Source organism: Protomyctophum parallelum, assembly GCF_964188405.1.
Source record: "Protomyctophum parallelum genome assembly, chromosome: 3".
NCBI lineage: Eukaryota > Metazoa > Chordata > Actinopteri > Myctophiformes > Myctophidae > Protomyctophum > Protomyctophum parallelum.
Window position 1 is genome coordinate 21,148,315 of NC_139698.1, and position 26,525 is coordinate 21,174,839.

Here is a 26,525-nt window from a genome sequence, read left to right on the forward strand (position 1 = left end):
AGACTGTGTACCAATTTGCGTGATGTTTGGACAAAATCTGTAGGTGTACTGTGCAAAAACTTGTTTTGCACAAAGCGGCCTCCTGGTGGCGCTATAACAGGCCGTTCTGGAAAGTTTGGGGCAGAGGTTCATCGTTGGCATCCAGGGAGTGTGTGTGCAAAATTTGGCATCGACCGGGTTAACGGTGGCCGAGATTAGCTGCTCACGGACGGACGGACGGACGGACGGACGGACGGACACACGGACGGACGGACGGACGGACGGAGTGCAAAACATACTCTCCCCACATGCCTTCGGCCTGGTGGAGACAACTATGCTAGAAAGCTTTATTAGAAGAGAAAGTATGTTCTGATCCAAAATGGATCTTCTTCAGGTTAGTTCAAAACATGTTTCTTCAAATAAAGACCAGTTTGGTGTGTGAGCTCTACCGAGCTCCATCTGTATAAAGTATGTGTTGTATTGTTTAAGTAAGATTAATGATATTTTACAGACAAACATAACACCCTTGTATATGATTGTTGAGAAAAGAAAAAAAGATTGAATGACATAACCATGGCAAATAAATTGTGATGCAACATGTAATTGTTTTGTTTTTGTTTCCTTAGAGTATCACAGAATGCAATTCACGTCACTCATGTTATTAGAGATGAAATAATACGTTTTAGTTTAATTCAGGGATGAAATAGATGCACTTGTTAATTTTAAACTTTTTATATTATGAATCAGTTGATCAGTTTTGTGATTAAAATAAAACCATTATGTGGCAGAAACCGACTAAGACTTCCCTCTCAAATCCCTAAATCTAATCCAGAATTGCGCAGCATGCAGTTATAATCAAATTGTTAAACCATTTATTTCCCAGTTTACCACCGGAATGTTGCACTGGAATGACCGTCAAATATGTAGGCCTACTGGAACTGGTTAACTGACGTGATGAGTATGACCCCTTGTACTGCATGCTTCACTTTACCACATAGCCTAATAGAAAATCCAGGCTTTTCAGAATGGCCCTATACCTATACCATGGCTGGTCACCTCAGCTGCAGCCCTGCACCACTGCCACGTGACTTGGACCCTGGGTGCTGCTCTGAAAATGTCTTCGTCGTCCTTGTGCACCCCAGCCCACTATAGCCATCATCTGGAAAAACATGTCTATACTACATCCCATATCATTTCTGCACACCCACGGTGCATAAAAGCTGCGCCCCTAAAGAAGAACCCCCAGATGCCCCCCTCATCCAGCTCCCATTGTCTCTCCACAAAAGGCTGCAAACACTTTTTTTGTTGTTTTTCTTCTTTGTAATTATTTGTTTGGTTCAAAATATTGTGTTTGTTGTCATGATTTGTCACGACCCGGGTTGGCTTCGTACGACGCTTAAAAGGTCTTTAAATAAATACTTTTTGAAATGTCTATGGGAAAAATGCATTGGGATTCATTTCCTGGGCCTGGCGTCGTCATGAAAGGGGGCGGGACTGCGACGCTCTATATACAGTAGGATGCGTCATTACAGCAGTGGTTCTGAAACCTTTTGGCTTCAGCACCCTCTTTCCATGCTTTCTTGACCTCACTGCAACATTTTGCTAAGAAAATGGCAACAGAAAGAAACCATTGAAGTGTTTGATTTAATTAGCTTTAATGTTTTACAGAACTGCAGGTTCACATTACGTTTGTCAATGCCTTTGTTAGCCTATGTCTAAAAACAACAGAACCTAGCCAGCTTCCATAACTAAACAGGAAATATACACATACAAAAATACATACAACATCTACATCAAATTTACATATAGATGAAAAAAGGCCAGTCCTTCAGGGCATCACAACTTCCTGTCCTCGTGTGACATCAGTTCCTGTAACTGAGCCTTTTCCTCTTTGAAAGCGGTGCCCTCCTCTTCCTCCTCTTCCTCTCGACCACCCGGCCGGGACGTGACAGCGTCGCGCTGCGCCAGCAGGAAGGCTCTGGGCGTGACGTCGTCATCGATGGCCGGAGCCTTCATCTTCCTTTTCTTGATGATTTGCTGCTTCCTGTGTTCTGCCAGGACAGACAGCTGCTCCTGAAGAGAGACATTTTATTTAGTTATTTATCTTACTTGTTTTCCAGGTTGAGTAACATTCTTCTCAAAAAAGTGGTGTTCCGACGATCCACAGTTTTTTGTTTCAAATGATTTGCTACTGTACGTTTCATCAGGGCTGAACTCGCCCCTGGTGATATATCCAGCTTGGGTCTACATCCAGTTGTGATGCTCGTGATGTCGTCGATAGTGCACTACCTTGCATTTGAGTTACCACTTTCGATCAGGTCTCAAGTTGTCAAATAAGCATGCTCAAAAACAACAACACAGACTATTCTCAGCTTCTACCAGTTCTTAAATGCGTAGGCTACAGTACATGGAGAGTAAATAGAGTCGCTAGTGGACAGCCCCGAAAACGTCTTTGACAAATAATGTACATGTAATCCACGATTAGTTGCGACCAGTGCTCAGTTTGCACTAGCACTTTGCACGACCGACAGACCACTAGCTTGACTGATACGGGAGTGGATTTCCACTCCTGTCCTGTCCCACTCCCACAGAAAAAATCCTGTCCTGTCCCAATCCTGGACCAGGGTAAAAAAGAAAATCCTGTCCTGTCCCACTCCTGTAGAATGACTCCTGATCCCATCCCGCTCCCACTCGAGATGACTCCCACTCCCATCCCGCTCCTGTTTTTTAATAGCGCATTGTGCTAACACAAGTCAAAAGAGCGTTGTCTCACGGAAAGAGGACTACAAATATGGGTGCTTCTGTTCTTTTGGTTGGCGCCACGACCAGCTGAAAATGATCATTATGATTCTAGATAGATGTCATTCCCGCTCCTGCACGCTCCTGTTCATTCCCGTCCCGTCCCGATCACGGGATTAATAAAAATGTTAATCCCATCCCACGGGATTCCCGCGGGACCCACGGGAATCCTGACAAAATGTCACTCTCCACTTCACAGTTCACACTAGCTGACAAACCTACAGTATGCCTAGTTGCCTACTGCATTGTAATAAAAATAACTATCCTGTCACTACCCCACTGTGAAGGACTATACCCTCTGCTTTTTTTAAATCCGAATTTAGATGTCAACTCATGCATTGCTAGTCGCAGATCTCCGATCATGTGGCCCGGCCGAGACTAGACTTCACCCGACTCAGCAGATCTCCAGCTATTGAGGCCAGCAAGTTATGGAAATGTGTGAGGAGAAAGATCTGGCTAACACCAACACTCCCCGGACACACTCCACCTCCCCCCCTTCATATGTATTCATAAAGTGGTTGTCTCTACCTGTGTAACTTCAGAGGAAGGCGTCTCTTCAAGCTCCTCGCCTTTGGAACGTTGCCGCCACGCAGAGATCTGCCGGTTCAGCGCCAAATGGTCCAAACCAAACAATGCCGGTTTGGACACAGCTGAACTCACTGTGCTGATTGTAGACAGTGGAACATGTCTGTACAGAGAGAGAGAGAGAGAGAGAGAGAGAGAGAGAGAGAGAGAGAGAGTGATACACAACATGGCAGAAAGACAGTGTGACTGTCAGGCTCAGTGTTCTTAACCCGGTAGATGCCAAATTTTGCACACACATACACACACACACACACACACACTCCCTGGATGCCAAAAACCTCTACCCCAACATTTCCAGAACGGCCTGTTATAGCACCACCAGGAGACCGACTTTTGAAAAACACATGTTTTGATATTACTCAAAAATCCCGCAAATTGTTACACACCATCTCTATAGTCATGTGTTCAAGATGGATCTGTCCGATATTTCATATTCCATCCTAATTGGCTAACATGAACACAGCGTGCAATTTACATGAAATCTTTCACAGACTTTCCTACTAGGCTGAGGAATATATCCCACCCTTTTCACATTGGCCTGTTATAGCGCCACCAACAGGTGGATTTTTGCAAAACACATTTTTGGAACAAAATGCCACAAATCATCCAATTGCCATCAATGGTGTACCGTAAGAACAAATGGCACCCATTTCACATTGTGCTATTATAGCGCCACCAGGAGGCCACAACCAGGAGGCCACACCTGCCTGGTGGAGACCTGTGCCCTGAGGGGCACTTTTCTAGTTTGATAGTGTTCCAGTTCCAATTTTGAGCAATAAAGCAATGAGCAATAAAGTGTTATGTTCAGAAAGCGGAACACCCCTCAAATAAACAGCAGAAAAACTTTGAATGAAGACCAAAGTTCAATGTAACCATTTGTATATTATTATTATTCCCAGAGGGATGCGTTTTCACAGCCTAGAAATACATAACAGTAGCAATTACATTATTATACACAAATAATACCTGTCATTCAGAGAGTCAGGAGGATCAGGACCGAAGTCTGCCTGCGCAAGCAGCATGTCCACCTGAACACACAGAACAACAAATAGTAGTACTAACTACTAGTAACAACAGGTAACAGTAGTAGAACTAGCAGTAGTTAGCTGTTCTAGTGGTACAGTACATTAGGGCTGTCACAATTATGTGATTAATTAATGAATTGTCATGTGATTAACGATTTAATTGTGTTGTGTTTTCTTTGCATTGAACATTGGAACGTTAGAAGTTGTATTTCCGTTTGCCTTTTAGGCTTCGTAACCACAATTTAGGCATTTAGCAGGCGCTCTTAATCCAGAGCGATTTACAGTAAGCAAGTACTGTAAGAACAACACAAGGAACTACATCAAATGCATAGAAATAGTCATCAAGAATCATAAGCAAGCTAAGAACCTAATATCTATCAGTATATTATCTGTACAGTGAAGCTATACAAGATTATAGAGTGCTACGTCTACATAGAATGCCAAATTATAAAACTAATAAAATGCTAAATTATAAATCTAATAAAATGCTAAATTATAAATCTAAATGACATACGTTTAGCCTTTGCTTACGAATCACAAATTGCACAGGGCAGACATGACAAATAACTTAAATATGCAAAGAAATCACTGACACATTTAATCATTCATTTGGACAAACATGTACACAATAGTAGTAGTGGTTTAACCCATTTTGGGCGGGAACCCCTTTTGGTGTTAGCATTATGATATGCTTTAGCTATTGAAAAATAGCAGATCTACAAGCTCATAGCGCGGCACGAGCTTGTAGGTCTGCTATTTTGGAAAAATCTTGAAAATGTGGCTCAAATCTTTGAATGTATATTCTTTCAGTCCTTGACATGAAATATTGAGCACCACTGATACAGAAACATGAGGTTTTTCAGAACATTGTCACCATTTAGAAGACAATTTTTAAATTTCGACGTCAGGCCTAAATAGGTTAAGTTTGTACTGTGTAGCACTGTATTGTTGTGGGATCACCTCCGCCATGGCAGCATTATGTCTGTCTCTCATGAACACCATAGGAGGAACTCCACCCATAACCTGTTGAGACATGATCAGATACCTGCGTGTGCGACACGTCGTGCACACACAAATTATATTTTATTTAAAAAAAACTTAAAAGGAGGTAGGATAGTGTGCATAACCAACTTAAACTGGGTAGCTAGTGTAGGACAACATCCAATACACGCTGAATTGAGGTCCCATCAATGTACAATTTAGGCACTTAATCCAGACTCCAGAGCAACTTTAACACCAGGTAAACACATCAGAAATGCATAGACATAGTCGTCTAGGATCATAAGTAAACCAAGAACCCATCAGTAGAATATCCAAAGAAAAGCAATCTGTACATTGAAACTATAAACACGATAGGATGCCATGTCAATAAAGGCCTGGCATCTGTCTACTACTGTACATACTGTAACATGCCGTCTAAATGACATTTTTAGCCTTTGCATTAGCCTGCAAGGTCACAAAACCATACTGAACAGAACAGTGATTCACAGTGATGAACAGATTCGGTCATATGTCGTACCAGCTCATTTCACTATTATCCCTCCTGCAGATGAGCTTGTGTTTTTGTGTATAAAACAAACAAATAAGCCATTGTGTTTCATTATAACACCATACCGAATGCTGAAAGCATTCATGAAACAACGTATCGTGGTTCTAACCTGATTTTCGGGCCGTGTTTGTCAAATTCTCCCTGGATCAGCTCGTCTCTCTTAGAGTCCCCGCTGCTGTCCCAGAAGACACGACAGGCGGAGAAGTCTGCGGCCAGAGACACCTGGTGGAACATCATTCAGAGACGACGATAGCAGATAAGAGCAGAAAATAATACCCTGCTTATTCCATGATGCGAACCACTGTGTATACGGTACATTTACTACACTACTAGCGAGTGAGTTTCCATGTCCCTGTAGAGAGTGTGCGTGTGTGTGTCTGTCTGTCTGTGTGTCTGTCAGTTATACGCTATGCCTAGTATGCCGTGGCGAAGTTTTCGAAAAGAAGCGTATGCCGCCTGCTAATCATTTCATCCATTGACCACGTGCGAGTGTATAGCCTATACATGTGCATGTCTCGCAGAGACTAATCATGGTATACAGTCTGAAAAAATAACTAAGCTACAGCATTGTGTGTATTTATTTTGTATGTGTGTGTTTAGAGGAGAAATGGGAAGGCAGACGGTTAGAAAGGATTGCAACAGGAACAGCTATGCTGGGGAAAACGGGTAGGGCAAAGAATGATGATGATGATGATGATGATGATGTAGTTTTGCTGAATGAGGAGTTGACACAGGTCTGGGAGCTTAGTTGCAAACAGACATCACTATTCAACTATAAAGCTTGGAGATGGCCCTAACATGATGACGAAAGCACTGCGTGCGAGTGAGAGAGCAATTACCTTAGTGATCTCAGGGTTGTAGTTGGTAAGTTCATGGCTGACCTGAGGACAGATAGCAGACTCGTTCTCTCATCATGAAAATTAAACACAGACGCTAGAGGTCCTTTAGCTTGAGACCTAAAAGAGAAATTAGACTTTCGCCCTGGACCCAAAATTGTGAAAATAGCAGATGTACAAGCTCATACCGTGGCACGAAACTTATTTTCCCTCTTTTGGTGGTCACCAGTTTAGGCTGTGCCAATTCTCCCATTATAAAGAAAGAAATAATTTGTAATTCTATTATGCATGTAATGTGCATGTCATCACCTGTACACCAGACTAGATGAATTTTCAAAATATGGATGAAAATAAAATAAAATAATTCTCAAGGGGATACGTCTTTACGCCCGTGGCATCCATTACTTAATAGGCAATTAGACGTCTTGACGTTTTTTCACATCAATTAAAACTTTTTTTTCATATTATTCATGAAATGCTTTTGAAAAATGTTGGAATTGTTTTTAATTGATGAAATGTTGTGACTCATTTGTCTTAACTTCATTAAATCTTCTGAAATTATTTGTATTTATTCTTTATGTGGAAAAAGAAAAAGGAGTAGCGACTCGCGACCCAAACACGACACCACCTGTTTGTGTCCTAGCGTAGTGGTTCCCAAACAAGATCCAAAAGAGACAGACATTTGCCCAGGACCCAGGGCTATTTCCACTACTTTAAAACAGTCGTTTCTCATTTCGGACACTTTTGACGAAAAAACAAGATAAGAAATAAAAGAGAAATTCATTCCAAATTACCTGTCCCGAGGTCAGAAGGTCATTCACAGCCTTGAACAGAAGGGAGTTCAGGACCTTGCAGCGATGGCTCTCCTCATGGTTCATTTTCTTGGTTGGTCTCACAGCAGCCCAAGGATTGGACGAAGCTTTCTGTCCATCATTAAACGCACAAGAGAGAAGCGTTTACCAACTGGAGATGGACAGTAGGCCTAATGCCTAATCGCAATTATTTGAGATAATTGTGACAGGCCTAATGGACATCAGGTTGAAAGTGATTAAAAAGATGTCATTTCACTGACCTGTGGTGGAGTCACGTACCATATCTTCTTCCTGTCAGAACACACTGGGTTAGGACTTGGGGTAGATTCATACTCCTTTTTAGTGCTGACAAAAAGTCGATTCGGACTTTAGTTTGGCTCTATAAAAGTCAATTCATACTAGCTCACGGCTAGCGTCGAAGTCACTTGTAAATATTGGAGGTCCTGGCCCGGACCGTCTGGGCACCCTATACTGTAGGCTGCTAAGCCACCCTGAAGGAGTGCCCCGGGTTCGACTCCCGATCCCGACAGCCTTTGCGTGTGTCACTCCCCGTCTCTCTACTGTCTACTATCAATAAAAGGCATAAAGCGGATACACACCTGACTGGCCCTCGCAAAACCCTATCTGCACGCAGAAGCCACAGGTGAGTCTTAACCTGCCACATGCCCCCCCCCCCTCGCTGGCCAGGTGTGTCCTCCAAATCGAAGCCGGGCTGATGTTAACGAATGAGGGTTTCAAATGCATGGGGTACACAATTGGCAGCGCACCACTCGCGCCTCCGCCTTCCAGTACTTCTGCTGCTTTTTCCATATATATTGTCACGTTTTCGTTTTACTTTATAAAGTTTATATCTGACGTTAAGAAGCCTTAATGCTTTTCTGGTAGCAGTTTTTGTATTGACCTATACAAAACAAATGTCAATAAAGCTTGTTTGTTAAATGTAGGCTATATAATTGTACATATGCGGTAACTACCAGTATATTAATGTATGTAGTTATTAATGCCTTAGTTATATGTACATAGCCTGCTTTATCCGCGGGATTCAGTGTTTTAGCCAAAGCGATAATTTAAGCGTAAATTAACAATATAATTTGAAAATGTATAGATGGTCTCTTCAACAAATGGGAGCCAGCGGCAGGCTTTTTCCAATTGCGGTCCATTTCATAATTCAGTGTTTTAGGTAAAGGATGCAGGCCTAATTATTATATTATAATTCAGTTCATTCCATACCAAAACTCTGTCGCTTGCACGCGAGTGTGTGTGATTCTGATCGGTCTTCTCTGCATGTGTTGACACTATACACACACACACACACACACACACACACACAGAAGAACTGGGAGGCGGAGGCGCGGGGGGTGCGCACCGTGCGTAATACTAATGCTTCATGCAACAGTTTTTGTATTGAGTTGTGCTTGAAATGTACCTATTCTGCTAAATACTTCAATCAATCTATCAATGGCAATCACCCCTCAGCCCTCAAATGTCCCCTTCCCAAATGTCATATGTTCCCCTTTGCTGAACAGACATACAACTTATTCTATCGCATCGCATGTGTCAAGCGCAATAAAAGCATGAATTGAATACTTGAATTTGAATACTCACTTGGACTTGTTGAGGAACTTCTTGAGCAGGTTAGCTCTGTGGACGGTGGCGGTGTGGATCTGAAGCCTCTGGCCGGCGACGAAGCTGCTGCTCCCGGGTATCTCTCTGGGTAATGCCGCGGTGACATAATACTGCCCGGAGCCCAGGACACTTGTCCTGACTCTGAAGACAACAGACATCATCACCGCTGTTCAGCACAGCGTACAGCAACACACGTTGAACTTGAGCTAACTGCAGCTACTGATCGACAAAGCAGGCTCTTCTACTCGCGCCTGCGCTCATTGTTTTGCGTGCGTAAGTAGGCTGAATAGATCAACTTCAGCAAACAGTAAAAGACAGGGCAGCAACGATAAAGCACAGTGAGCTCTTTGGAAGTGGAACTCTCTCGAACTTTATGGCTAAGCTCTCTAGCTAGCACGCTAACAACAATAACACTTAAACAACACTAGACTTCCCGCTTCCGGTTAACCCGGAACTGAATTATCCCAGGCACAGATTGTCCTTAAAGGCACACACACAGACACAGTCCCATACTATGGTCCCACCGGTCCCACCATATCATGAACACCCAGAGCATTCCCATATCTGTGTCCCACGTCTGGGACACTACTGTGACCGTGTGTAATGTATATTCCTATTTATGTATGTATTGTATAAAATACTACTCAATGGGGACTGGTTGTTCAGTTCGAGTCTAGAACCCACCCCAGGGGAGTATAATGCAGAGATATCTGGCCAATTACCCTGACTTGTACAGAAGGCGATATATATATATATATATTTATGGAGTTCTACATTGGCATGATTTAAGCACTAAATGTCTCTGTTGTCTCTATAGGGAGCTCTAGATCAGCCTGGTCCAAACATCGGATTTAATATGATGTCAGACTTGGATGTTATTAAGATATACGGATATATCCATATATGGAGTACCAAAAATCAGTGGAGTAACTCCAGCAACCTATCAAATAGGCTACCCATATGACGTGAAGGTGAGTGAAAGCCTTCGTTACATTGCATCACAAATTTCTTTTATGTTTTATTACAGAGCACGCAAGTACTGTAATTGGCTGCGTCTGTTGGTGGTGTCGCTCGGCCAATCAGGGAACCAAGTAGGCCTATGTTGTCAGTGTTGTCCACCGGCCAATCAGGGACCAAGAACAGCGATCGGCTGGGTATGTATGTCGGTACATTCCACCAGCCAATGAGAAACCACTGTTCTCGATGACGTAACTAAAGTACATTTCAAAATTGTTATAAGGTCAATAGAGGGTATGTGTGTATCGGCTGGGTATGTGTGTATGTCGGTGTACTCCACTGGGCAATGAGGGACCACTGACCACTGCTGTATTTCAATCCTTCCTAGCTTTAGGACTCAGAGCAGCAGTCGTACCAGCAGTGGTGAGCGCATATGGCGCGCTCTGTTTGCGCAAGTTGGCAGCTCGACAGAGACAGTGCATTTCTAATTTCCTGTTGTAGTGTATTGTTTAATTGTGATATGGATGTCCCTGGATCTGAAATAAAGATTGATTGATCACACACACACACACACACACACACACACACACACACACACACACACACACACACACACACACACACACACACACACACACACACACACACACACACACACACACACACACGCTCTAAAGCACAGCCAGCAGAGAGAGGAACAACCAAGCTCAGTGTATAGGATTTACAGTATCTATTCTTATATCTAAGAGTGTATGTTTGAGAACCTTCTCACTGTAATAGATATAAGTTATGAGAATAATTAAATAGTTTCAATTAGTTTGTAAACAGAGCTGTGTTTTTGTGTTCCTTACACAGTTTCTGTTGGCTAGTGTGTGGCTTGTGTTCTCTGGTTTCAGCCTGCAGATCAACGCCAGGTTATAGAGCGGCGCAGTCCCTCCCCCTTTCAGAACAACGAACGGCCCAGGAAATGAAAACGCAATGCATTTCCCCATAGGCAGTTTTTATTTAATTTATTTAAAGACCTTTTAAGCGTCGTGCGAAGCCAACTCTTGTCGTGACAAATCATGACAACACACACAATATTTTGGACCAAACAAATAATTACAAAGAAGAAAAACAACAAAAAAAGTGTTGTAACCTGCCGTTTTTTTCTACTTTCTAATTCTTTGTTTGGCCCGAAATATTGTGTGTTTTGTCATGATTTGTCACGACAAGAGTTGGCTTCGTACGACGCTTAAAAGGTCTTTAAATAAATTAAATAAAAACTGCCTATGGGGAAATGCATTGCGTTTTCATTTCCTGGGCTGTTCGTTGTTCTGAAAGGGGGAGGGACTGCGCCGCTCTATAGGTCTGGTGAGGGGTGGAGTTAACAATCCATTGTTCACACCCCTTACTTACTAGACGAAAAACGTCACAAACTTTGAAAGCCTTTTACTCAGATTCTTGGTTCGAGGTTTAACAACATTAAAATAAGCATATCTTATTCTAATATTTTCAGATTTTATTGAATGACATCATTTGAAATCTTACATTCTGTACTTTCATAATCTGCAAGAATCTGAAAAAAGAACAATGCCTCCTTGTGCCCTAAAGCACTGTACTTAACTCTAACCTCCACTTCAACACAATGCGAGAAACATGCCTCATCAGTCCCGTCACTCCGTACATGTGTGTGCGTGTTCTGAGGGAGAAATCGATCGGATGAACGATTTAGTTATCCTTAACCTTAACTGAAGTGAAATTCCACAAATAACTATATGTGTCTGTACATTATCTCTTGATTGGCCAATCCAACGTTCAGTTTCACAATAGGCAGAGCTTTGTGTCACGTTTGTGCCGTTGCCCATATGCGTCATCCACACTGGGTACTCTGACAACAATTATACCAAGTATACCGACTTGCATGGTCCTCGAGTAGGCCAGTGCCCACAGGGTCTATGTTATCTTATACTAGGACTGTGCGCCGGGCCGGCCCAGTCAGGTTTCTTCTACCCTGCATGGAAACCGGATGAATCTGCCATTGCAAAACAACTCAGTGGTATTTCTCTGGACATTCCATTCTTCTGTCTCTCTCCCCCTATCTAATTCCCCTATAGAACCCTGATACCATCGATATAGACCGACCGGCCTACAAGTACTATAATGATTGTACTGCAGTAAGTACCTGTCTGGTTTTGCAGTAGGCCTACTCCTTGTACCCATGGACGCCCTTGTTACTCCTAAATACTCCATATGGGCACGGCTGGTGACGTCACAACACGTTACATGTTATCTGTATATATACTGCTCCACAACCTCACAGTCTACATACCGACCACGGACAACTTTATGCTCCTACTGGTGTTTATTAAAGGATCCATTTCTGCGACGTAATGGCGGGTGGAGATCTAAACTATGGTGGCTGTGACGGGCCGGATTCCATGTTTGTGAAATTGATCTCTTCAGACGGCCATGAATTTATTGTGAAAAGAGAACATGCCTTCATGTCCGCAACCATCCAAGCCATGCTGAGTGGTGGGCCAACTGAGATAGCCGCGGAGGATGTAGTCAACCAAGTGAACTTGAATGACATCCCCTCTCATATCCTGTCAAGGGTCTGCATGTTCTTCTCCTACAAGGTCCGTTACGCCAACCAGCAAGGCGATGACGCCCCGGAAGCTCCTGAATTTGTCATTGATGAGGCAATGGCCCTTGAGCTGCTCCAGGCTTCAAACTACTTGGATTGTTAGAAAAGATGAAGAGACGAAATAGAAAGGCTTTTTGTTTTATTTTTATTCAAATGTAATCTTTTATTAGTGTTTTTTGTTTATTTTCAGGGGGAGGGCTCCTTACGTCTTTAAAAACTAACGTTAATTATTTTGCGCTACGGACGCTTTATATCCAGATCACCTCACAAAGAGGCACAAAGACGAGTAGAGGGCACGGTCTATATGTTTGCAAACTTTGCACTTCATATCCAGTCAACGACACACGCGGTTGGTAAATGGGTTTCCTGATAGTATCAGAACAACGGAAACTGCCCATAGACACGGCACCAGAACAACAGGGGTCTAGGTAGACTTCAACAATGAATCAAGCAACGCAACGCAGAATCATCATTCGCCAAAGGGAAGAGTACACTACACTCTGTGGTAAGACGGGTGTCGAGTTGAGGAACAGATCTACAAGTCAAATCGCTTGCGGATATATCCTTTTCGTTTACGCTTTAACATGAATCAATCAATTCGTAGGAATATGCAAGGAAACATTAGAAAGATCGTTCTTGATAGAACGATATCCTCTCTATTCCACAAATGTTTATTTATGCCTGGAAACTAGTAACCACCTAGGGCATGTTGAGTTACCCCAGAAGGTCACATGTCGTTACCCTAGAAATTAGATCTACTACACCTTTCACCTATTATACTTTGTCGTACAACAAGTTGTGAGTTTGCAGATTGGCTATTTTTGTTATTTGTCTTTATGGAATTTTTTATAGGGTCATTGTTTCGTGACAAAAAAAGACCAAGGGAAGAAGATGTATTGACAATTATTGGCTACCGAGAACACCACAGTCAAGGGTTTTTCCAAAATTATGTAATGTGTGGCAGCCAAGTCTAGGGACTTTAATGTTTGTTTAAGGCAGTAAATAACATGAAGTCTGTTATCTACAGGAAGCCACACAGTTATTGGATCCGGTCTTGTTTTTGAGGGCCTCCTATGTCCAGCTTTGAGGGTTTGCGTAAACACAAACATTGTCTTAACACAAACATTTAACGCCATTCACAATGAATGGCCAGCTTTGAGTGTTTGTGTAAACACAAACATTGATGGCGAACGGTGAGGACGCAAATTACGGTGAGGACGTATTCTACTTCTGCTCATGTCATGATGACATACAATTTCCCTTCATTTGACCAAAAACTGGGTATACACGGCATCTGTCCTCAACAACAGTTATAGCCTGATCTTTGGAAGTATCACAAAACATGGAACACGCCGGCCATCAAAATGTTTTAATGTATACTGTACATTCTCCATTAATAAAGCTCCAACACACACACACACACACACACACACCTTGTAAACAAAGATTGTCTTTCGTTGTGGCCTTTTCTATAACTTGTTAGACTGAGTTTGGTAAATGAAGAACCATTGCCATTAAAGTGAGACTCTGAGAAAGTGACGAGAAATAAATTATGCTCATCCTATGAAGACTATATACAGTAAATATAAATTAACATTTAGTTGCATTTAGGGTTGTATTTAAACGGTCTGCAGATAATGGTTACATTGGCCCAGGCCTGCCTAGCGGTCCGGGCACTTAGGCTGCTAATCCAGCCTGACAGCGTGTCGCCGGTTCGACTCCCGATCCCGACGACCTTACCTACGTGTCACTCCCCATCTTTCTCCCCCCATTTCCTGTCAGCTTACTGTACTCTATCTAATGAAGGCTGAAAAAGCCCAAAAACTATCTTAAAAGAAAAGAAAATGGTTAAATCATATTTCTAAAGTACTTATCTGTTAATAGTAATTTATAAATACTAGGAATACAGGAATGCATACCCCACCCTGGTATGCAATTCCCGTTATAGCCGCTATATATGAGGGGCGCTAGCCCCTCATATATAAAGCTTTTGTCCCTACCCGTCTCAAGATTTGCCATTGACAATGAACAGAGAAAATAGATAAAAATTCCGCCAAATAAGACGTAAAATTGTGGCAACAGGCAAGATTTTTAAGAGGCGCTAGTCCCTTCTACAGACAGCTTTTGTCCTTACACGTCTCAAGATTTGCCATTGACCACAATAAGAGAATTCCGGTCAAATGTCCGCAAAATCCTATCCCCGCCCCCTTTTCAAGTTTTGCCATTGACGATGAACGGAGAAATGACGGCAGAATTCCGCTAAATATGATGTAAATTAAACATCAAAACATTAAACGCCATCGACATTGAAGGGAAAATTTACGTCATATGTAAACGAGCAAGTCAGTTAACCAATCACATGTTGGTGGGAGCGCTTGGCCAAATTGGCCAATTTGTCCACTAACATAAATTGATGTACGATGACAAGAGTGCCCCTCATTTCACACGGGTGTGATTTTTGTATTACTATCCATTTCCACTATTTATGGAAACACATAATGTTATGGTGACGTTAACAGCACGTCACAAATCTCCTGTATATGTAGCGGCCCCTGACCCCATAGCTTGTAGACCGACAACAGACCCAAAGCGATAAGCAAAGTAGAATCTGTCTTAATAGCGTTAATTCACTAACTTATTTCTCAGACGTAATGGAAGGTGTTGTGGAGAAACCTTATGGTGGCTGTGAGGGGCCAGATGCCATGTATGTGAAGTTGATCTCTTCAGATGGCCACGAATTTGTTGTGAAAAAAGATCACGCCTTCATCTCTGCCACCATCAAAGCCATGCTGAGTGGGCCGGGTGAGTTTGCAGAGAATGAAACCAATGAAGTGAACTTGAAGGAGATCCCCTCTCATATCCTGTCTAGGGTCTGCATGTTCTTCTCCTACAAGAAGCGTTATTCCAACCAGGTGGGCGATGCCCCAGAAGCTCCTGAATTTGACATTGCCAAGGAAATTGCACTCGACCTGCTCATGGCTTCAAACTTCTTGGATTGTTAAAAAAGATGAAGATAAATTAAACAAAATGTAATTCTTTCATTTCCACCTAGAATTCTGTTTTACTTTAAGAATTTCATCATCCTTTTTAATATAAACAGATGTCAGCCTGCAATTACCCCAGAACGTGACAAATATCACCGCCTCTTTTTGTTTCTCTTTTTTTCATCCCACTTTTTCTTTACTGTATAGCCCCTATATGACAGAATCTGTGTGTGTGTGTGTGCCTTCCGGAGCTGAACTGGCGAAACACTGGACAGATCAGCACCACACTTTGTATGCACGTTAACAATAGGCCACAGACATAATTTCAAGATTTTTTTTAACACATGTTTTATACTTTTTTTTAAATATTAAACTTTATATATAATTATAATTCATGGAAGACAACAGGGATGTGAATGTGCTGAAACCTTTCCTAATTTGTAGTCATATAGATAAAGCTGGTGGCCACTTGTTGGTCTTGTGGTTGGAATGTCCACTCTGAGACTGGGAGGTCGGAGTTTGATCCCCGGCCAGGTCAAAGACTATTTGGCCTCAAAGACAATGCCTCCCTGCCTTGATGTACTTGTACATCAATCTTATACTTTTATTACTTACAAGCAACGCTGTTTCATTGATGTTGTGGATCCCGAGATCGACATAATGTCCTTTTTTATTTTTCAATTTGTTGTTATACGTATCCCACTTAATAATAGGTCCAGACTTGAGCTTCATGGCCCATGGGTCATGGGTAAATCTCCTGTTTCTGTAGTGTGAGGAAACTTGATGTACTTACTGCTAGTAGCAGTAAGTACTTACAGGTAGGCGTTGGGTACCATTTTTATTGTCTTTGGTATGACTCGCCTATAGGGAACAATGGGAAACACATCAATCAGAAATGTATACAGTATGTAGTCATGTGATCAAGACGGATCTGTCCGATTTTTCATTTCCATCCCAATTGGCTAACATTGGCTTCCAACTTTTGCAGGAGTAGTCCGTTTTGAACAAAATGACCCAATTAATGAATGCAGCGTGCGATTACACATTCCCACTGCATGGCCAAGGAAGAAATGCCACCTTACAATGTTCAAATCCTCATGGTGGCGCTATAACAGGCCTATTCGCGCTTTTAACTTTAACTGCATCGATCGTCATGACACTTTGCATGCACACTTCCTAGAGGCCAAGGAAAAACCTCTGCCCTGCATTTTTCTCATTGGCCATTTATAGTGCCACCAGGAGGCCGACTTTTGCAAAACATTTTTTTATATTACTCTTACAGATGTCAAAAGATCCTACGAATCAGTACAAATCGATCTCTATAATCACGTGATCTGTCAAATTTTTCATATTCCAACCTGATTGTAAGTTTGGCTCATTTTGAAGACATTGCCTGAACAGGAGAGTTTGATTGCCACTAGGTTGAGGAATTCCACCCTTTCACAGGGGCCCCTCCTATGCCCAGCTTTGTGTGTTTGTGTGTACCAAATTTTAAATGATTTGATTGGCTCAGCACAGAAGGTGATGTTTGATGATGTATGACGATAAGAGCCCTTCACACAAGTGTGATTTTTTTTTTGAGCTGAGCAAACCGCTCCATCACTTGACAGTGTCTATTAGTCTGTAGCAGCACGACTGTGTCTATTTGTCTCAGTGATGTCATCATCATTTTTGTTTCATATAGCTTACTGAAGGTAACTCAAAGGCACCGCTCACTTCACGCTGGGTGTGATTTATTTTTTACTGCGTAGCCGTCTATGACAGGATGTGTGTGCGTCCATTTGTATATACCGCCACTAGTTTTATACTTTTTGAAGAATTTAACAGTGCTGAAAAGTGAAAACCATCATCAATCATCGACACTGTGAATTATTACTTCAAATTCATAGTCAGGGGTTCTCAAAGCTCAATATCTTGACAGAGATATGGACGACTGATGTCATAAATGACTGATGTAGTGATCTCACAGGCTGATGGTGACACTTCCGAGATCCACCTTCGAGTCATGCTGTTTCTACGTGGATCCCACGTTCCACATAATTTCCCTTTTTTTCTTCATTCAGTTGTTAATGGTTCCTGAGCCACATACTGAGAGTCCTGACTGGTTTGCAGGCCTTCAAAAACTAATATCTCAGGTATGTGTGCTTGTATAGCTTTAGCATATCGTTGCTGTTGGGAGGAAACCTCATAACTCAATTTTTGAGGTTTTTGATTTTGTTTTGGCATAAATCAGTGCTGTTGAACACCCTTTACGTCTGTGTGTTGTTTAGAAAATATTGAACCAATGGAAAGTAGTAAAAAGTGCTTTGGACAAAACCTCTTAACTACATTGGACTATCAAAATGCCTGCTAAAGCAACTAACTCCACCACCTCTTCTCTCATGGAAGTAATTGACAATATATCAAGTTTCAACACCAACTTTGATGAGGCTGTATTACTATGTTTTAAAAATATAAGATTTTCTTAATTTCCTGAAAAATGTATATTTTGGAGTTATGAGGTTTCCTCCCGGCAGCAGAGATATAGATGTTAGCAAGTGATGCAATGAGGCTTACCGGGATGGGGGAGGAGATCGCTGCATCCGGGCTGAGGCTTACCGGGATGGGGGAGGAGATCGCTGCATCCGGGCTGAGGCTTACCGGGATGGGGGAGGAGATCGCTGCATCCGGGCTGAGGCTTACCGGGATGGGGGAGGAGATCGCTGCATCCGGGATGGGGGAGGAGATCGCTGCATCCGGGCTGAGGCTTAGCGGGATGGGGGAGGAGATCGCTGCATCCGGGCTGGCAAGGAACATCCAAAACTCTGGCCGTCTGGAATGGCCGTGAAAAACCGCCTTGAGGCACCGCCCTGTTTTCTGGCCACACTCATAATTGACATTTATGTAATTTGTTCTTGTTATAGTCTTTAGTAGGTCTTTGGTTGGTACACTCATAATAATTGACATTTATGTAATTTGCTCTCATTGTAGTCTTTGGTAGTTCTATGACTCGAATAGGGAACCCTAGGAGTTCAGAAACCTCTGGCGGCCCCCCTATTCCTAGGGTCCCAGGACAGTGTGAGGAGGGAAACAGCCCTCACAGTCTTCATGGATAAAGATATTCTGTACAAAAATGCCAGAGCAGGATCTTGGCCTCACCATAACAACTCCAATAAGGTCAAGACGACACCCCACAGTAGTCCTAACAGACCTGGAGTACACGGACGACATCAGCCTGCTCTCCGAAAACGTGGAACAAGCTCAGGAACTCCTGACCAGAGTTGAGGCAGAGTACGCCAACGTTGGAACATGGTGGACCCTACTGTAAATGCAAATGGTGTCGTCCACAGTTAACAGTCTTGTTTGAAATGTACTGTAATTCTCCAAAACTGTTAATAAATTCTTCAATCAATCAATCAATCAGTCAATCAATCAATCAATCAAGGTACGCCAAGAAGTGCCTTCTGTTGATAACAGAAGGCATGCAAGAAAGCACAGACAAGCTTGCCAGATGGAGGACCGGGATGATGGAAACAACGATGGAGGGCTCGTCTGAGGACGACCTAGAGAGAATAAACATAAGTAGTTAATCTACAAGCTCACAAGGCAATGTGATGTGAGCTTGTAGATTGGATTAGAAAATCCAATCCTTGGTCCCTATTTGGAACTTCTGAGATAGCTGATGTCATCACTATTCCCATATGCATGAGGAAAAACAGTGCTTACCTGACATGGACAGGTGTGATGTCATGACACATCACTAATTATCTGAATAAATTGTGGCGTCCTCACCTCATAGATTCCAGTTCGGCATCAGCATCAACAGGACTTTCCGATTACAATCTCCTAATAGTCTAAAGAACAGGATTCCTCAGAGATAATGGAAGGCGTTGTAGAGAAATGTGGTGGCTATACGGGGGCTGATTCCATGTATGTGAAGTTGATCTCTTCAGATGGCCATGAATTTGTTGTGAAGAAGGATCACGCCTTCATCTCCAACACCATCAAAGCCATGCTGAGTGGGCCAGGTGAGGTTGCAGAGGATGAAATCAATGAAGTGAACTTGAAGGAGATCCCCTCTCATATTCTGTCTCTGGTCTGCAAGTTCTTCTCCTACAAGAAGCGTTACTCCAACCAAGTGGGTGATGCCCCAGAAGCTCCTGAATTTGTGATTGCCAAGGAAGTCGCACTGGATCTGCTCATGGCTTCAAACTTCTTGGATTGTTAAAAGGTAGAAGAGAGAATGAAGCAACTTTTCATTCTCCACCACGTAGCCGATGGAGCCTGATATGTCAAGCTCCAAAATCAAGGCATGAGAAGACTAAATAATTGATAATGGAAATGTACTTTCATGGATACTATACTGAGCACAGTCAAAGGAAGGTATAAGGTATAAGATTTGGAGAATAAAGGTTGCAGGAAGGAGGAGGAGGAAATGGTGACAGGCCTAGGGGGAGCGAACGGAGCATCTAGATAACAAGAGGCAAAAGATGGTGGATGTGAGGGAAGACATCCTGGGCAAATAACCCCTGTCCTGAAACAGACAATCAGAGACCTGCATGGAAGCCAGGTAAATAATATGATAGGGAAACAAATGGAGGTAACACAGGCCAGCAAACCCACCACCCCTCAACTGGACAAGGCCAATGCTCAAGGTTCTTTAGCTATTTCAGTGCAGGAGCTCATCAAAAATGGTAGCCTATTTCTTTTATTATTTTAATATATTTTTAGTCATTATGCCAAATTGCCAAATTGGCCAAATGTAACAAAAACGAATAATTTATTCTACAAAAAGGGGAAAAATGCTTGTCACTGCATGGGCAGGGGCTCCATGTTAATCGCAGGATGCACATGGCCAGTCTAACAGTGTAGACTCGCCTACATTCTCCCCACCAGGCTTGGCAAGGAAAAAGACTGTATAAAAACAGCCTGGCTTCCCCTATGCGATCAGTTCTTGGAAGCCAGTGTGGAGCCATGGGAACTCATCTTTGAGACCCTGCAGTCATCCTGTGCTACTCCGAGAGGGAGTTCCTGCAGTACTATTTTTCTTTAAAACTAGACCGTGCACCGGCCCGGCTGTAGAGCACAGAGTCAGTAACGATGGAAGTTGACCCATCCGGCTATGCAATTACCTTATTCTCAAGTTACTGCATTACAGCCATACACACATACATACAACAGACATGGCGTACAGTACAGACACATGATGCATTAGATAATTTCAGCCGAACAAGCAGGATTCAGACCAAAAAGGAGCACCACTGAGCAAATCTTCAACATCAGGTTACTGATTGAAATGCACCTTCAGCACCAACACGACCTATATCACAACTTCATCGATTTCAAAAAGGCTTTGACTGTGTTTGGCATGGGGCAGGTACTCAGAAACTACAACTTTGACAATAACCTCATACAGGTCATTCAGTCACTCATTAAAAACACCATGGAAGAACCTTTTTAAAACAACGGTCGGTGTCCGTCAAAGCGCTGTATCTTCCTGTATCGTCCTGGAGAACATCATGGAAGAAGCACTCCAAGAGTTCCACACCTCCATACCCATCAGAGGAAGACCCATCTCCAACCTCCGCTTCACAGATCACATCGACCGCATGGGGAAAAGCGAAGCCGAACTCCAGGAACTCGCCACCAGACTGGAAGAGGTAGCGAGAGCTTGCGGCATGGAGATAAGTGAGTGAGGATGGCCGCTCCACAAAGGAAAAAAACGAGAATCGGCATAGCAATATCAGCCATGAAAAAATATCAGCCATGGCAAGACTTGCCAGAGTATGGAGAAGCAGGTGAAGGTCTGACTGTACAAGTCACTTGTACTCTCCACCCTACCCTATGGTTGTGAGAGCTGGACACGCACAGCGAAAACAAGTGCTGCAGAAGGATGCTACTTACATCATATAAAGAACAGTAAAGCAGTAAAGCGTAGCAAACTGGCCCGGTATGGTCATGTCACAAGACAAGACCATCCTACAGGGGACAGTAGAAGGAAAGCGGAGAAGAGGCAGGCAGAGAAAGTCCTGGATGGACAACATCAAGGAATGGACTGGCTGCAGATTCCAAACTCTGCTGAAGACTGAGATCACTGGAGATCCCTGAATTATCATTTAGCTGGGGACCCCTGGAACTCTCTCAAGGACCCACTTTTGGAACCACTGGTGTAAAGTAACTAAGTATGTTGCGAAGGCTTTTACGTAGAGCTCCATATATGGGGATAACCTATAGTTCCATATGATAATGATAATGATAATGAACTTTATTTATATAGCACCTTTCAGAGCAAGGTTCCAAAGTGCTGTACAGTACAAGGTTAAAAAATAATCAAGGGTTAGTTTAAAAACTAGAAACATAAAGAAAAGAAGACAATAGCAGCAGTTAAAAATGAGCAATCTCCTATATAAAGGGTAAAAAACATTCTGTGTAAAGGTGAGTTTTCAAAAGTGACTTCAATACAGGCACAGATGGTGCTAATCTTACATGCACCGGTAGAGCATTCCATAAATTATAGTCTAGGTGCCCGGGCGGCAAAGGCCCGACCACCTCTGGTGACTAGGTTCGTCCTAGGGATCTCTAGTAGGGCCTTATCTGAAGATCTGAGGGTGCGTTTTGATTTAGGTGGGGACAGCATTTCCAGGATGTAGGTAGTGGCCAGTCCGTTCAGGGCTTTATAGGTGAAAAGTAAAATTGTAAAGTCGCATCTGGCGCTCACCGGCAGCCAGTGCAGAGTCTGCAAGTACGGGTGTAATATGGTCTTGTTTCTTTGTATTGGTGATATATATGGAGATAACATTGATCATTGATATCCAGCGCTGACATCAGATTAATGTAGAAACCCCAAAGATGGATATACACAGTGGTGACATCACAACACTTGGAGCTTGTAGATCCACGGCTTGCCAAGCCGTGGATATCCACGGATATATATATCCGTGACAATTACCTAAACATGAGAGAGATGTGCCATATATGCGCACACACGATGATTCCATTCACACCTCTCTCTCTCTCTCTCTCTCTCTCTCTCTCTCTCTCTCTCTCTCTCTCTCCCCTCACATGACCATGACCATGAAATGGAAAGCACATTTTTAAAGAAAAGATTGCTAAGGAGTCCTCAGTGTTCCAACTTGCAAAAATGCTGTTTGTGGATCATCAGTCTATCTGTCCGCTTACCGCTGCACCTTGTCAGTGCGGAGAGCGCTCTCCGTGGTGCTGAAACCTTTTTTCCTGTTGTATTCCACTATTCCAGGAATTTCCAGAATTGTAACGTGTGAGAGATCTGTCACGGGGCAGCCCCCGCCCTTAGACAATATCAAGGACCTTGCAAATAGACCACACAGTTAAGTCAACATGATCAATTGACAACCAGCTGGACTATAAGGCTATTGCGCAATGGCATTTGGCCTGGGTCCTTATTGGTAGGTTAATATCCACAGTTTCTCTGTAGCGGTCCGCAACCTATTGTTCAAGCTTCACACTCCAATACAAATTAAACTATTTTAATAAAGGTTGTACACATCAGTGAAATTAACCTCTGGGAAAATCCCTAATTGAGAGTGTATAGGCCTTGCAAGCGCACCACAGATCATATAGGCTGCATGGCTAAAAGGGCTTGGGCACTACCCTATACCATCTCTCTATATCATTTGATAAAGGCATATTAAAAACATGACTTGTACACCCAATGAAAATATAAACTTCACAGAATATATACCACTATAAGCCGTGTATATCCACGGCTTCCGTGACAATTACCGTGACAAACTCTCTCCCTCTCCTCACATGACCATGACCATGAAATGGAAAGCAAAATACAGCACAATATAGTTTCACATACGACTATGCACACACCACGCATAGACTTGTTGGTGTAGGCTATCTGACCACTATACAACAGAGACCTATAGCAAATGACTTTCCCACTCAACTCCTGTCAATCAGGGTCTGTTTTAAAGAAGAGATTGCTAAGGACAGGGCCGGTTCTAGGCATAAGTGAACCAAGCGGTCGCTTAGGGCCACAACCACTGAGGGGGCCACATCACAGGGAGAAGATTTCTATTTATTTATTTATGTATCCCCTATCCCTTACATGGGCTACTGGCCACATGTGGTCCCCGCCCCCCACCTTCACCTAATGCAGCCTGCAGGTTAATATCAACTGGTGGCCTGAGGGCCACATGTAGCCCCCACCTTCACCTAATGCAGTCTGCAGGTTAATATCAACCGGTGGCCTGAGGGCCACATGTAGCCCCCACCTTCACCTAATGCGGCCCACAGGTTAATATCAACTGGCGGCCTGAGGGCCACATGTAGCCCCCACCTTCACCTAATGCGGCCCACAGGTTAATATCAACTGGCGGCCTGAGGGCCCCCCACCTTCACCTAATGCGGCCCGCAGGTTAATATCAACTGGCGGCCTGAGGGCCCCCCACCTTCACCTAATGCAGCCCGCAGGTTAATATCAACTGGCAGCCTGAGGGCCCCCCACCTTCACCTAATGCGGCCCGCAGGTTAATATCGGAATACTGATATATTATTGACTTCAGCTGTTACAATTCCTGCACACATGCAAACATGACCCGCTTTAATTACTTCATATTAGTAGCTTAATGACTATAGTAGGCCTACTAGTCTTTTTTATGTCTAATGTATTTGCATTTAAGTTCCTAAATTTAACATAATAACATAACATATAAATGTATTTGAAATTAAATAAAACATTTACTTTTCAAGATTTCAATTCAGAAATAGCTAAAAAATAATTCAGAATTTCAATTAAAAAAAGAGCAAAATTAGCAGATCTACTAGATCAAAACGTGTCGCAGTTTGAGCTTGTAGATCAGGTATTTTTTACTATATGCATTGTGGCCCTCTGGAGTGAGTGTGGAATATAATTGCCCTCTCTCTGAGTCTCCATCATCAAAGTTTCCCACCTCTGCCCTATCCAAAAACTATAGATCTCATTGACACAAGACACAACAGAGTTGATAATATGCCACATGCAGTTGAATGCAAGTTGCAAATTGCATTATTCAATACACCTGTGGCCCACAGCCCACAGGTGAAGTTGATTTCAGTCAATAGCATAGTAAAGATGATAATAATCTAATGTGATGTGTTTAGTTGTTTATAGATCTAGCTTCTTAATTTTGATCTCAAAGTGCACCAGATTGAAGCATTTTCATGTCAACTTTACAGATTTTTCTGGACCCCGTGGAAAGTAGTTAATACTAAAGCTTACCTTATAAACCTAAAGTCTTTCCAACAACAAGTCCTGTCTTCAATTCAAGGGGAGGAACACATCATAGCTGTTATCAGAACAGTTTTAAGTAAACATTTCAAACTATTTTAAGCTAATAAACAGTATTGCTGCAGTCTGTTTTTGAATGAAGTGACGCAGCTGCTCACAGTCGCTTCATCAGTGTCATAAAAATACCTGGTCAAATGGCGCCATCAAGTGGACAACCTAAGTCATTGCGCATCTCACTGGGGATACGCACAAAACACTCGCCTGTTCCGTTTTTATCTTTTCCACTTAGTTTTTTCTTCTTTCTCCCATCTCCTCTTTTTCCCCTTTCCCCTTCTCCCCCTGTCCCCTTCCAATTCCCCCCCCCCCTTCCCTCTATAGGCGAATGTTCTCCAACCAAGGAAGATATAGCTTCAATTGGTTAGAGTGGGTGACAATATTATCACACGAAAATAAATTACCTCATTATATCTCATGTGATGTATAGGCCTACCTAGATTCTATCCTGGAGGCAAATCTTTCCGGTGATAAGTTGGCCACCAACGTAATCAGAAGGTCAAAAGAACAGGATTCCTGTACCGGATCTCAACAAAAACACCTTGAAGACCTTATAGGAGCCCTTCGACTGACTGTGCAAATTGTGCATTCACCTCTTACGTCAGGACTTCAGCGCTATGTGGATGCTGGGGTCTAAATGGTTAAAGGAGAATTCCGGAGTAGTCATTTTCTTACCATAATCTGATGATAATAGGCTAGGCCTATATCCATTAACCACTGTTAGAGGCAAAAAAGTCCTTCTCAGCGAGGAGTCTATTGGCCACTCGTCTTAGACGGAAGCCCATTTGTGGATGCATTTCCCACATTATTAAAGACAGATAAAAATATAGCTGCAAGCAGCGATAAGGCGGGACCAAGAAGGACGGCAATAAGCAACTAGAACTGCACTCTGTCGAGTGCATACTTGCTTGTTGCACACTAGTAGGCCATAAATGGCCAACTAGTGCGCAAGCAGAGCGCGCAAGTCCTTTCGACCGCTGTAAACTGTCAAATCTCAGTATCTCTGTGAAGGAACGTTTGAAATGATTAATGTTTAGATGTAACTATTTGCTACCTACTTTATACATATAAACATCTAGTATTATTAAGTATGATTCAAGTTTCTATCTATATAAGAAATACTGTTTTATCGTTGTAGATATATTCTGGATCCCTTTTTAGTTTTTCTAGTCATACACATACACACCACGTACTCTGGTCCCAGCAGATCAGGCACAATTAGCTATTTTATTTTTTACTGATTATGTATATAGTATACGTATGACTAGCTCTAAATGATGACGTAAGAAATATATATAGTATATATATAGTATATAGGCATATACTATATTTGTATGCATATATACTCTATACTGTATAAAGTGTGTAGTTGTAAGTTGATTAGCGGTATACTGTGGTTACTTTGCGCCAAAAACCATGACAGCTGTTCCGCCATTTGAGGCTTACGCAGAAAAACAT

General features: G+C 42.6%; 4 protein-coding genes across 4 annotated transcripts; 3 read left to right on the forward strand and 1 right to left on the reverse strand.

Moving 5' to 3' along the window:
* Positions 1 to 1,561: 1,561 nt before the first annotated feature.
* Positions 1,562 to 9,638, reverse strand: rbfa (ribosome binding factor A). The gene is made up of 9 exons (XM_083761046.1): positions 9,191 to 9,638; positions 7,846 to 7,876; positions 7,568 to 7,696; positions 6,777 to 6,818; positions 6,047 to 6,159; positions 5,349 to 5,433; positions 4,330 to 4,391; positions 3,307 to 3,466; positions 1,562 to 2,052 (listed from the first exon to the last, which is right to left on the reverse strand). Exons 1-9 carry the CDS (start codon positions 9,370 to 9,372, stop codon positions 1,816 to 1,818), a joined length of 1,041 nt encoding a protein of 346 aa, XP_083617172.1. The 5' UTR covers positions 9,373 to 9,638; the 3' UTR covers positions 1,562 to 1,815.
* A 2,902-nt stretch (positions 9,639 to 12,540) lies between these two features.
* LOC310856594 (elongin-C-like) lies at positions 12,541 to 12,897 on the forward strand (the record flags this gene model as incomplete). Its single annotated transcript, XM_083762065.1, has 1 exon — positions 12,541 to 12,897. One exon carries the CDS (start codon positions 12,541 to 12,543, stop codon positions 12,895 to 12,897), a length of 357 nt encoding a protein of 118 aa, XP_083618191.1.
* Positions 12,898 to 15,496: 2,599 nt separating this feature from the next.
* On the forward strand, positions 15,497 to 15,796 carry LOC310855296 (elongin-C-like; the record flags this gene model as incomplete). The annotated part of the gene is made up of 1 exon (XM_083760243.1): positions 15,497 to 15,796. The coding sequence occupies one exon, from the start codon at positions 15,497 to 15,499 to the stop codon at positions 15,794 to 15,796; it is 300 nt and encodes a 99-aa protein (XP_083616369.1).
* Positions 15,797 to 19,685: 3,889 nt separating this feature from the next.
* LOC310856371 (elongin-C-like) lies at positions 19,686 to 19,985 on the forward strand (the record flags this gene model as incomplete). The annotated part of the gene is made up of 1 exon (XM_083761754.1): positions 19,686 to 19,985. The coding sequence occupies one exon, from the start codon at positions 19,686 to 19,688 to the stop codon at positions 19,983 to 19,985; it is 300 nt and encodes a 99-aa protein (XP_083617880.1).
* Between the last annotated feature and the right edge of the window lie 6,540 nt (positions 19,986 to 26,525).